The sequence below is a fragment of the Talpa occidentalis genome, unplaced genomic scaffold, assembly GCF_014898055.3.
Source record: "Talpa occidentalis isolate TD23 unplaced genomic scaffold, MPIMG_talOcc4v2.1 talOcc4.10, whole genome shotgun sequence".
NCBI lineage: Eukaryota > Metazoa > Chordata > Mammalia > Eulipotyphla > Talpidae > Talpa > Talpa occidentalis.
Window position 1 is genome coordinate 61,785,075 of NW_023600993.1, and position 12,832 is coordinate 61,797,906.

The 12,832-nt window shown below is 38.0% G+C and overlaps 1 protein-coding gene across 1 annotated transcript in view; it reads right to left on the minus strand.

The window, feature by feature from the left end:
• The window catches only part of COBL (cordon-bleu WH2 repeat protein), a 205,408-nt gene that overhangs the window by 49,564 nt on the left and 143,012 nt on the right, over positions 1-12,832 (minus strand). The window contains exon 10 of the mRNA XM_054695880.1: positions 10,234-10,543. Within this exon, the coding sequence (XP_054551855.1) occupies positions 10,234-10,543 (310 nt within the window). The remainder of the gene's footprint in view (positions 1-10,233; positions 10,544-12,832) is intronic.

A 12,832-nucleotide genomic window follows, 5' to 3' on the forward strand; every position in this document is an offset into this window, starting at 1 on the left:
ATGGCACTGGAAGGGATCATGCTCAGCGAAATAAGCCAAAAAGAAAAAGAAAAATACCGGATGGTCTCACTCATAGCAGGAATCTAGAAAACTTAAATAAGGGACCAGGAAAATCAATATAAGAAAGTGAAAATCAAAATCAACAAAAAACTATGAACCAGAGACACTTTTGGGGGTGGGGGGCGGGAGGGGAAGGATTGGGGTCAGAATGGGGCGTTTGCAATTGTATGGGGGAATATAAAAATAAAATTTAATATTTAAAAAAAAATAGTTGAGATTAATTCTAGTTAAGCCCTTTAATTTCAATTTTATTAAGCTTTAGTTAATATACTTTACTTAGGCCAATATTTAACCCAATATTATTGTTTCAGATGTAATTAGTTAAAAAAAATTCTTTTTTTTTTATTTGATGCTGTCCCGATTGTTTATATGATCTTTTGTTTTCCTTGATGCTGGGAATGAATCTACAAAGATATCTCTGAAGTTTATGTCATGGAGTGTTATGCCTATGTTTGTTTTACGTATTTTATGGTTTAAGGTCTTCAAGTCTTTTATCCATTTTGAAATTATGTTTGTGTGGTGTGAGACAGCAGTCCAATTTTTCTAATTGAAGAGACTTTCCTTATTTTATTGTATATTCTTCAGTTCCTTGTCATAGATCTCTGTTAATATATGTGTGGTTTTATTTCTGGGCTCTCAATTATACTCTTTGGCATATGTGTCTGTTTTTGTCCACCAGCACCAGGTGCTTTTAATTATTACGGCCTTATAGTATAATTTGAAGTCTGGCAATATAATACGACGTTCCCTGATTTTTGTCGGGAGGGCTTTGGCTATTCACGGTCTTTTGTGCTTTCATATGAATTTCAGTAATATTTGTTCCATTTGTTCGAAGAATACTATTGAGATTTTTATTTGGATTTCATTTAATGTATAGATTTCTTTGGGCAGGATGGCCATTTTGACAATGTTGTTTTTTTCAATCTATGAGCAGGAAATATCTTTCCATTTCTTTGTGCCTTCTGTTTCATTTATGACTGCCTTATAGTTCTCCCTGTAGATGTGTTTCATCCTCTTTGTTAGGTTTATTCTTAGGTATTAATTGTTTTTCGTGTGGGCTGGCTTTCTTAATTTCTTCTTCTAGCTCAACGTTTGCATACAGGAAGGCAACTGATTTTTTTGTGTGTGTTGAGTTTATAGCTTGCCACTTTGTTGAACTAGTTTATTGTTTTATTTAGTTTTTTTATGGCATCTTTAGGGTTTTAAATGTATATTATTCACCTACAAAAATGATAATTTTACATCTTTCCCAATTTATAGCTTTCCTTTTATAGTTTTCTCTTGTCTTATATTGCTCTAACTAGGACTGCTAATGTTGAAGAGTAGTGCTAAGAGTGGACATCCTGGTCTAGTACCAGAGCTTACTGGAGAGCTTTTTATTTTTTTCAGCATTGAGAATGATACTAGCTATGGGTTTGTCAAAATATGGCTTTTATTATGATTAGATATGTTCCATGTATCCCTGGTTTTGGACACTGGATCTTAACAAAGGCTTTCTTGGCATGTATTGCTATGATCATATGATTTTTATTTTCCTTTCTGTTGATGTGGTGAATTACATTGATTGATTTTTGGATGCTGAGCCTCCCTTTTGTCCCTGGCATAAATCCTATTTGGTCATGATGTAGAATCCTTTTAATGCATTGTTGGATTTGGTTTGCTATGATTTTATTTTTATGTTTTTTCAATGTAGTAACTTTGTTTTGAAAGATTTACTTATTTATGCATATAAGAACTGGGGTACAGGCCAGAGGTGTGGGGGGTGAGAGGATTCACCAGAGACAGAGTGGGGAACAGGTGGATTGACTGAAATACACTGCTGAGGGGAGCAGCGGGCAAGTCAGGAGAGGTCTGCTGCGCCATGTGGGTAGCTCCCTAGCCGGGGATCGAACTTGTGCTGCAGTGGCTGTGGATAGCTTCCTAGGTTGCATCTTAACCCCTTGAGCCACCAGGGAGGCCCCTGGTTTGCTAAGATTTTATTAAGGATTTTTATATCTGTGTTCATTAGAGAAACTCACCTGTAGTTTTTATTTATTTTAATTAATTAATTAATTTTGTGTCTTTGTTTGGTTTTGGTATTAGACTTCTGTGGGTCTCATAAAGTGCATTTGGAAGAATACCTTCTTACTCAATTTTCTGAAGGAGTTTGAGCAGGATAGATAGAAGTCAATCAATGAAAATTTGGTAGAACTCAATTGTGAACTCATCTGGTTCTGGAATTTTTTTTTTTTTTTTTTTTTTTAGTAGAGTTATAACTATTGTTTCAATTTCCCTGCTTGTGACTAGCTTGTTCAGGTTTTCTATTTCCTCCCTATTTAGTCTTATATGATTGTATAATTCTAAGGATTTGTCCATCTTATCTAGGTTGATGAACTAGATTGCATAAAAATGTTCATAGTAATCTCTTATTATTCTTTGAATTTCTGACATGTTGGTTGTAACTTCTCTCATTTTAAATCTAATTTATCTAAGTTTTCTCCTTTTGTTTTTCTTAGTGAGCTATGACCAAAATGAAGAGATACCACACTGAAAAGGAAAAATATTTGCACACCACCTATTTGACATGGGGCTGATATCAACGATCTACAAATAGTATATACAAAACAACAAAAAGAAAACACATAACCTATTTTAAAAATAGGCAGAAGAGCTAAATGCTAAATAAGCATTTCTCCATAAAAGATATATAGATGGCCAATAGGCACATAAAAAAATATTATTTCTCATCAGAGAAATGCAAATCAAAACCACAATGAGATATAGCACCTCACACCAGTGAGAATGGACTACATTAGAAAGTCCAGTAACAACAAATGCCGGCGAGGATGTGGAGAAAAAGGAAACTTCTTACACTGTGATGGGAATGTACACTGGTCCAGCTTCTATGGAGAGCAGTTTGGAGGCCCCTCAAAAAATAAAAATGGATCTGCCACATGACTCAGCAATTCCACGCATATGTACCTACCCAAGGAACACAAAAACACTGATTTGAAAGGAAGCCTGCACTATGGAAACAACCTAAGTGTCCAAAAAGAGATGACTGGATCAAGATGTGATATGTATATGCAATGGAATATAACCAAGTGATTAAAGAAGATAAACTTATGCCATTTTTGGCAAAATGGATGGGGCTAGAAAGGATTATGCCATGTGAAATTAGCCAGAGAGAGAAAATAAATACTGGACAGTGTCACTTGCATGTGGAATATAGAGAAACCAAATAAAAGGTCAAAGACAAACATTAAAACCAACCCTTGACAGCTTACCACAGATCTGAGGCATCTAGTGGGGGAGAGGGAAGGGTGAGAAACAGAATTCTTCTGTTTATGGGCACTTAAGTTGTTTCTATATCTTGGTTATTTAAATAATATTGTATTTTTTTTTTTTCTAAATGTTCCAGGCTAGGTTCAGGTTCTAGAAAGTGTTAAATGTTTTCAAATGCTCTCATTGGCACAAAGTTTCTTCTGTTACTATGTTTCAAGTCTCTGCATGACATAAAATAGTTCTTAAGGGTGAGAGGGCACAATGGATTATGGTGGAGGACTATGGGAACTTTCATGGTGGGAGAGCAATGGTGACCACACTTCAGGGGAGAAATCCTATATTCTAAAAATATTAATAAGGATGCAAAACAATGGTACTTAATTAAATAAAAAATATTTTTCAAGCCAAATTCATTGCATGTTTTGTACTTACAGAACATCTCAATTTGGCCAGCCATTGGCAAGAACTCAGTAGCCAATTGTGGCTAGTGACTATTCCTAAACAGCATAGTTCTCTAGGGTCTTAAATGCTTAAAAAATATTTTTGGTACCTTTTACCAAACTCTCACTATTTTTCCTATTGGCTGCATCTGGCAGCCAATTTTTTACTTTCTTTCTATGAGTTTAACATTTTTTACTACATATGTAAGTGACACCATTTTTTATTTGTCTTTTTCTGATTTATTTCACTTAGTATAATGCCCTTGAATTCCATCCAAATTGACACAAATGACAGCATACTTCTCTTTTTCATGTTTGACTAATAATTATACATGATCACTTTTTTATTAATTCTTCTATTTATGGGCACTTAAGTTGTTTCTATATGTTGGTTATTTTAAATAATATTGTATTATTTTTTTCCTAAATGTTCCTTTGTAAATATGGCCACAAAGTTCCAGGTTCTAGAAAGTGCTAAATGTTTTCAAATGTTCTCTTTGGCACAAAGTTTCTTCTGTTACTAAGTTTCAAGTTTCTACATGGCATAAAATGTTTCTTAATATGCTTAAAGTCGCAAAATTTCATGGTCTAGAAAGTATAAAATGTGTTTATATGTTCCTATAGTTATAAAGTTCCTGTAGTTGTAAAGTTCCAGAGTTCTAGAAGGTATAAACTGCTCCTGAAGTCACAGAGTTCATGTTGTTGTAATGTCATAAGGTTTTCAGGTTTGTGTGATGTGGCAGAAATAGAGAACCTGAGTCCCTTTCCAGTAAACCCACTGGTGACCTGTGCATTCTCATTCTACATAATTACTGAACTAATTAGTTTTGCAGAAAATGGAATAATTTCTGACTTGTAGCTATCATATCTACTATTCATTGACAAGTAAAAGCTTGAAGGAATTTCAAGCATTTCCAGGCAAAGACTGGGAGGGCAGCAGGCAACATGAGAGCCCCCCACTCCCTTTCACATGGAGAAGCCACATATTCTTTTGCTACTCTGTCCATGATTTCAGTGTGGTACTGTTAAAACACACACACACACACACACACACAGCCTGAAATCCCCTTTTCAAATCTCATTTCCCCCTAACAGCTTTCTTACAGGACTGATATTTCCCAAAAAGACCCTAGAACTGATAATTCACAATATTGATACACAAAGAAATTGTCAGATTATAGCAGGATTGCCTTCTGGATTCAAGGGTTCAGAAATAATCTTTGTTTCACTGTAAAGCCCCCTAAGTAGGTAAGAGGCAATAGTCCTTTCTGTCTCAACTCTATCTATCTACACACAAATTACATATAAACACATAAAGAGTTCTTTTCAAAGAAATGTTCTTTTCCTTTCAAACAAAGAAGTTATAGTTTAAAGAGACAGAAGATGAGCAGAGATAGACACAGGTTATAGGATTCCCCAGTAAATTTATATCCTCCCTCAGGCAGTTACAAATAATAACATCAACAATAATAACACCTCCAGCTATCATTTCTTAAAGGCTGGCAGGAGGGCAGGACTATTCTCTTTAGAGGGACAATTTGTACTTTCCACTACTCTATGTGGCCTTTGGCTTCTAAGCCCCTGCTTTACACAATAGACACTGCTTCTAAGTAATCCTGAAATATATCAAAAATCCCATTTGGGAATTAATATGTGACACACCATGCTAAAGTCTCTTAGTAGGAGAGCACATCTGTGAGTAGAGATAATGCTTGTAAAACAAACTATGGTCATTTCCTTAAATATATCATGGGTAAAGAGTCAATCACAACTATGGGGGAATGTGGGTTCAGAAATCACCTTCATCCTGTTGGCTGAGACAACAGAAGCCCCGAGAAGAAAAATGAGCTGCCACAAAAACTCATAGCACTCTATATCCTAAGAGAACAGCAGTAACTTTGAAAACAGATCTCACTGATCAGTTTTGGATACATGATGTGCCATGCACAGCCAGCATATCTGTGGATGCATAAGTGAAATAGAAGGCTTAACAAGTTTAGATAGACTCTTGAAGGTCAAGCAACTAATTGGTAGTTGGATTCCACTATGGGCCTGCCAGGTTCCAGAATCCCTCCCCACACAAAGCTACACTCAGATTCAGTTGACACCACAAAGAAGGCAGAGAAACATGTCCTATTCCCTGTTAGGATAAAGAATCAGGTTCCAAGGACTCACTGAGTATCCTGACTGTGGTCACAAACATTAACTCTCACATTTGTCTCAAAATCTACGGGATTTTACATGAGAGGTAAATAGCATCAAAGCAAATGAGCATCACTATGGGCACAGAGTTAAACATGTTTAATTACTTTCATTTGAATTCCTTATGTTTTGGGTCTTTTATGAGCTGGTGTCTGATTTGTGACATTAGTTCTACCCATTTCTTCTTCTCCCTTAGCATTGGGTGTTGTTAACTCCTAGTATTCTTGCTCTTGGACTGGTATTATATTGCTCTTGTCATTTTGTTAAGGAGTTTGTGTTTCAGCTTTTCTCGTGAAAAAATTCCTTTTAGTATTACTTGAAGATGAGGTCTCGGGGTGACAAACTCCATTAACTTGTCTGTCTGAGAAAACCTTTTTTTCCCCTTCATACTTAATTGATAATGTTGTAAGATAGAGAATTCTTGTCTTTTAGGATTATGAACATTTTCCTCCATTTTCTTCTCGCTTGAAAGGTGTCTGGATTGAAGTCTGGGGAAATCCTAATTTGCGAGTCCATATAAGTTATTATTCTTTTCTCTTGCTTCCTTTAAAATTTTTTCTTTATGATTTTTGATAGTTTGACAATGATGTGCCTGGGTAGAGATCTTTTTGTATCTAAGAATTTAGGTGTTCTCTCTGCTTGCTGGGCTTCCATGTACACTTCATTCTGGAGGCTGGGAAATTCTCATTTATTAATTTCTTGAATAGGTTTTCTAGTCTTAATTATTTTTCTTCCCCTTCTGGCAGTCTGATCATTTGTAGATTTCCTCTTCGAATTGAATCTGATATTTCTTGTAAACATTTCCTCAATTTTCCTTTGTGGTGACACCCTCTCGTCTAAATGTTATTTGAGTCTTCTACAGCTGAAATTCTTTCTTTTGCCATTTTGATTCTATTTAAAGCACTAAATTTGTCTGCATTTCATTCAGAATCTCTTTCCGTGGTCTTTTTATATATTCAGTCTCTTTAGTGAAGCATTCTCTTTGTTCCTGGATCTACTTTCTGAGACGGCGTGTCTGCCTATCTGCCTTTAATTAGACTTTCAGTATCTCATTTAACATTTTATTTTATTTTTTTAAAATACTTTATTTTATTTTATTTTTTTTTAAGATTTTTATTTATTTATACAAGCACTGGGTACAGTCAGAAGCGCAGGAGGGTGAGAGAATTCACCAGAGCCAGAGCGGGGAGCAGAGCAGGCAGAAGGACCAGAGTACACTGCTAAGGGGAGCAGCGGGCAGCAGGAGAGGTCTGCGTGCCATGTGGGACCCTCCTCTGGTGGCCGGGGAGCAGCTGGGGATCAAACCGGTGCTGCAGAGGCTGTGGGCAGCTTTGCAACCCAGCACTCAACCGCTACGCCACCTGGGAGGCCCTCATTTAACATTTTAAATGTTGTTTTGAAGTCAAGGTCAGATAGTTTCTCTATTTCTGTCTCCTTTAGAATTGTCACAGGATTTCTGTTCTTCTCATTTTGCTTTTCCATGTTGTGTGGAGATGTTCCTTGCTTCCTAGGCATGTATATTGCCTTATTTATTGCTATTTATGTGTGTGTATATGTGTTTGGGGCTCTGGGGATTTATCTTTGTTTGCCCGCTTCTTAGTTTACCTTGGAGTGGTGGAGGAAGAAGGAGGGGTCTCCAATACTTGATCTTGGTTTTAGGTGTGACATTGGTCACCTTACCTCTTGTTTTGTTCACAGTAATCCATATTCTGTGCTTGGATAGTTTTCATTTCTCTCCCTACCTCCCTGTTGCTCCTCTATCCTGGGGATCATGATCTATGAGCGTGGGCCTCCCAAGGGGAAGGGCAATATCTAGATCTCTAGGCTCACACTCTGGGAATAATTTGCACTTGGCTCAGAGGCAGCACTATGTGTGTGGTGGACACATGTGCCTACTTAACACTGTGGCAGCCAAAATGGCTGTCACTGCTCTGCCCTTGTTCTCAGTAGCCACTATTGCAAGACTGGAACATATATTCACTTTTGGCTTGCCTTCCCAGAGGATTTCTGAGTTCACTCTAAAGTACTTCTTTGTGGTGTAGTGCTTTTTATGGAGTCCAGCTTGGGTTGACCTGGCTTCTGGGAGGGTGGCAAGGAGGAGAGAGCTTTCAGGGGCATGTTGCCTCAACTGCAGGGCTCCCAATTTCCCAAGTCAGAGTCTGCCAAGCTACCACTGCCCTGGGTTGGGCCCAGGCCCACTCTCATGTCAGGAACATTCCTCTAAGGAATTTCACAATCTCCTGGGGTTTTCCTTGGCATGGCCTGGGAGGCAGACCTTAGCCCAGACACACTCCCTCATGCCTCCTCCTATTCTTTCCCCTCAGAAGCCACCAAACTTAAATTCCCTGGGGTTGTCCTGGATCTGTATAACTGGGTGCAAGCATCTGGATTTTTCTAGGAGCACCTATCAGTGTTTTTTTTCTAGTTGCTGTCAAAGGAGAGGGTGATTCCAGTTTCTTTATTCTGCCATGTTGTGGGTGGATTCCCTTCATTTGTCTAATTATTTTCAGATATAACACTCCATGTGCACAAGTCCCACGAAAAATAACAGAACAGACTTGGATATTATCACAGGAGCTCTTTTTCTTTATGTTAAATGGACTATTAAAAAATGCTGTAACTTTTCTCTGCTTGCTTCAAACAGCACAGGCTAACCTCAGTGAAATGCATCTTGTGTGGGGTGCAGTAGAAATGAACTAATTGCCACATTCTAATTTTCTTTCTATTGCAATACAAACTTGGTCTCTGAATTATCCTTAACTTTAAAATCATTAGAAAGTGGTGGTGCAAGGTGTTAAGTCTCAGCACTGAGAAGCTATCTATAGCCACTGCAGCACAAGTTTTATCCCTGGCCAGCGAGCTATCCACATGGCACAGCAGACCTCTCCTCTCTTGCTCACTGCTCCCCTCATCAATATATTTCAGTAGATCTACTTGTTTTGCTCCCTACTCTGCCGCTGGTGAATCTTTTCATCTCCCACACCTCTGGTCTGCACCCCAGCTCTTGTATGCATAAATAAATAAATCTTTTTTTAAAACGTGTATCTAACAATTTGAGAAAATGCTTGTGATAAGCCACTAGGTAAAAGTAAATAAAAATAAAGGATTACTGATACCACAATTACGAGATAAAGATTTTATATGCAAATAGACAAAGTTAGAACAATACATGAAAAATACAAAAGCATTCACTTATTTTGGCAGGGGCCTCATGTATTGTTCTTTATTTTCTACTTTATTTCTATATCATTGTGTAATTGGTTTTTAAATTTATCTAAAAGGTAAAAATAGTTGATGGGCTGCAGACAGACAAACCCGTACCAAGGACAAGGGAGGGGAAACTGACTGATACACATACACAGACTGTATTGTATAAGACCAAAGTGGAACTAGCGTAAGTGGGAAAAAATAGATTCCTTCTTCACAGCAAGTCGACAAGAAACCCAAATGGAAGAAAGTACATTAAACCTTCACAAGAAAGTCATACAAGCTTTAGTCCTGTAGGTAGTGACAAATACAACACACTAAGATTAAAAAGCAATTTTCAAAAAAAATAAAGGTAACAACCTATTTTCTTTTAAATGGTCAAAGGCTATGAAAAGGCATTTTATGCCTTAGAAGGGGAAATCCAATTGTTAATATATATCATGACAAGATGTTCATTCTTACAAATCAGAGAATTATGAATTAAAGCCACATGAAATGCCATTTGACACCTATGACTGCAAACTCAGATGTCTACTAATCCTAAATGTAGTGTCCATGTGGAGTGGCAGGTCATTACAGACTGAGGGAGGATGTTTAAACTTTGGAGGCCATTTGTCAATATTCCATTGAGTTTAAGATGAGTTTTTATGAAGGCCTATTAATTTCTCTTCTAGGGACCCCTATGTATAAATAGATATATATGCACAATGTGTTCATTTTCTCCAGTGGTGAAAAATCAGAATAGTACAAGATTTCACTAATTAGACAAAGGACAAATATAACACACTTTATCATCATGGATCAATCTTGAAAACATGAAAAGGCATACTAAGAGTGTGGGACCATTTATATAAAGCTTAAAAACCAACATGATAATATATAATGTATTATATATAAATACCTGTGTATCTGTAAAGTGTCAAGGTATTGTGGACAATACCCCCCTCCCACAAAGTGGGGAGTGTGATTTCTGTGGATACCTGGCTCATAGTAGACTCTTAATGACTGCTTGAATTACCATGACAAAAGACTGTCCTCCTTCCCAGATGTCCCAACTCACCTTGGATTCCAGTTCCTAGAGCCATTTCTCTCCCATGAAGGGCTCTTCTGGGGACCGAGTTCTGGAGTTGCAGCCAAGTCCTGGTCACTGTAGTCTTCCTGGTCTGTGGCCCACTTATCCTTGGATTTCATGGTGTCATGCTGAGAATCTAGTGAGATGATGTCTGAGGGGGAACTCATCACCCCTGAGTCCTCTGTCGTGTCTTCTGATGCGAAACAGCTGCCAACAGACACAGTTTCCTCGGCCTCTGACAACACGGGTGGAACCCCATCTGTGCTGCAGATACCTCCAGCATCCAGGGGCAGGGTCACTGGACAAAACATGGCAAGAACCAGATCAGTGGACACCTGAGACCCCACATTGCCAAACAAGCCCAGCACCAACATGCCTGCCACATCTGAAATTGGGGATTCAGAGTGCAGAGAATAAAGGAGGGTACATAGCCACTTCCTTGGAGACACTAAACAGAGGGCACCATGTACATACGCATGACTAAGCACAAAATTCTCCTTCAAAAATCAGCATTTTGTGATTGAGCCCTTTGAGTTTTTATCCTGTAGATGACAATGAGCAAACATTTAAACATTCAGACTAATCACATGGTTATTTTGAGGAAGAACCTTGTTTCAATTGAAATCACTGCAAAATGAGTTCTATTTAAAAACTGGAGTTTAAAAAGTATAAAGAAACTTAGAAATTAATACTGTTTGGGACTTCCTACATTTGACATGTGGCCTAAAATATAAATGACATTTGGTCAATATCTGGTGCTCTCCTCATTTTCAGATGTAAGACAGACTTCTAGCTTAAATAAGAGATAATGTTAGAAGGGAATCTTTGCATAAAATTAAAAAGAATCCTAACAAAATACCCTTGGTTGAAGCGCTCTAGCCCTGAGCACTAAATGTGATTTACTGGACTGAAGGAATAAACGCACAGAGCTGTCAGCCACTATCAAAGTCAAGGTCCCCACAAACATGAAAATGAAAGGGGAGCACTGAAGCTATTTGACATGTATGTGGTGCTCTTTGGAGTTAGATGAATAGACTGAAGTTACTGGATTTTTTTCCTTAGTGTTATAGGTTCTCTGAGTTCACTGACAGCTCTATGCACAGAGAAGAAAAGTTCTAGGGTTGGAAGGATACAGGACACAAAACTCTGACCTATCTGTAGATAGCAGAGTGGTTTTTTTTTTTAATAATGTAATGCAGAAATAGATTTATATTTCAGAGTCCCTTAAATTTATCTAAGTGCTACTTATGGCAGTCCAGGAAATTAGAACTGTACTGTACTGTAGTTTCAATGTATTTGTTTTAAAATTATTGCTCTAATCAGCAGTCATAAGATGCCTATTGTGAATAAAGGCCATGGACGCATCGAGTGTACACACCCCATCATCATGCACGGATGGTCCTTACATCATAACTGCATCTAAAAGCATTATGATTTTAACTGAACAGTAGACTAGCAGCACAGAATTAGCAAAACCTAAAGAGCACCAATTAGAAAAACCCTTCAGGTGTTGTTTTATTCGGGATTATGAATAGTAAAGATATGAGCACAATTGAAAAATTAAACATTTCACAAAGAAAGTTGAAAAGAACAGAATGCAAAGAAGGGATGATGAGGGATGTGCAAATGCACAAGGCAATGTATCTGAGCACAGTGAATGCATTTTAACAATCACCTTTTTCCTCTTGTTATCTTCTTGTCTTTTGTTGCAAGACTTTTAATTGGAGGGAAAAATAAACTACTTGCAGGTTAATACCACCACAAAATCTTTTGTCCCCCAAATCAAACCCAATGTTGACACTGCTCAGAGCTTCCCCAGTGCACAGCTGTCAAAGGCAGCTCAGACGACCCAGGCAGACACATTTCTTGCCTCCCTGTGTCACTGTCACTAAATAGTTCAACAAAACTAACACATTTTGTTCTAATGTAAAGCAGCACTATTTGATGCAAGGGCATGTTTCAGGTCACAGAGACCTATATTCAAACATGGCGTGTCTGTTGATGGACTGCTCACATGGGCATCTGAATGATTCTCCATCTCAGTTTCATCTGGAAGGAGGTGGATGAAACAGTGACCACAGGATTGCTTACAGGGATTGGATGTGTGGGGTGGTGGCTCTGGCACGCCTCCACTGCAGGCATGTGCCAGCCAAGGAAGAGCCCATGGTTCCCCTGGATACAGATTTTTTTTTTAAAATTTTATCTGTTTCTCTTTTCAGTTTTTTTCTTCTTTTTTTTTACTGTATATTTTTACATCATTTTTTCATTTTTGCATGCATTTTCATCTTGGTTATAGTCTCCATACAATTCCCAGCCCCCTTTTTTGATCCTACTCCCTCCTCCTGCACCTCCCCCTCATAGTGTGTCTCTGGTTTATAGTTGCTTGTTGACCCCAGTAGTCACCACTAAATATGAAGGAACTTCAAGAAATTTGCTTCCTTTAAGTAGAAATCTCAAATTAGGCCTTGTGGAAACTAGGACTATTCCTATAAGTAGGGTTCCAGACAAAAATCCTCTGGGAAGGCAGAATGCAGCCCTGGTTGAGGGGGACCCCCAAGTCCACCCCAACCCCTTCCATTCAATTCTA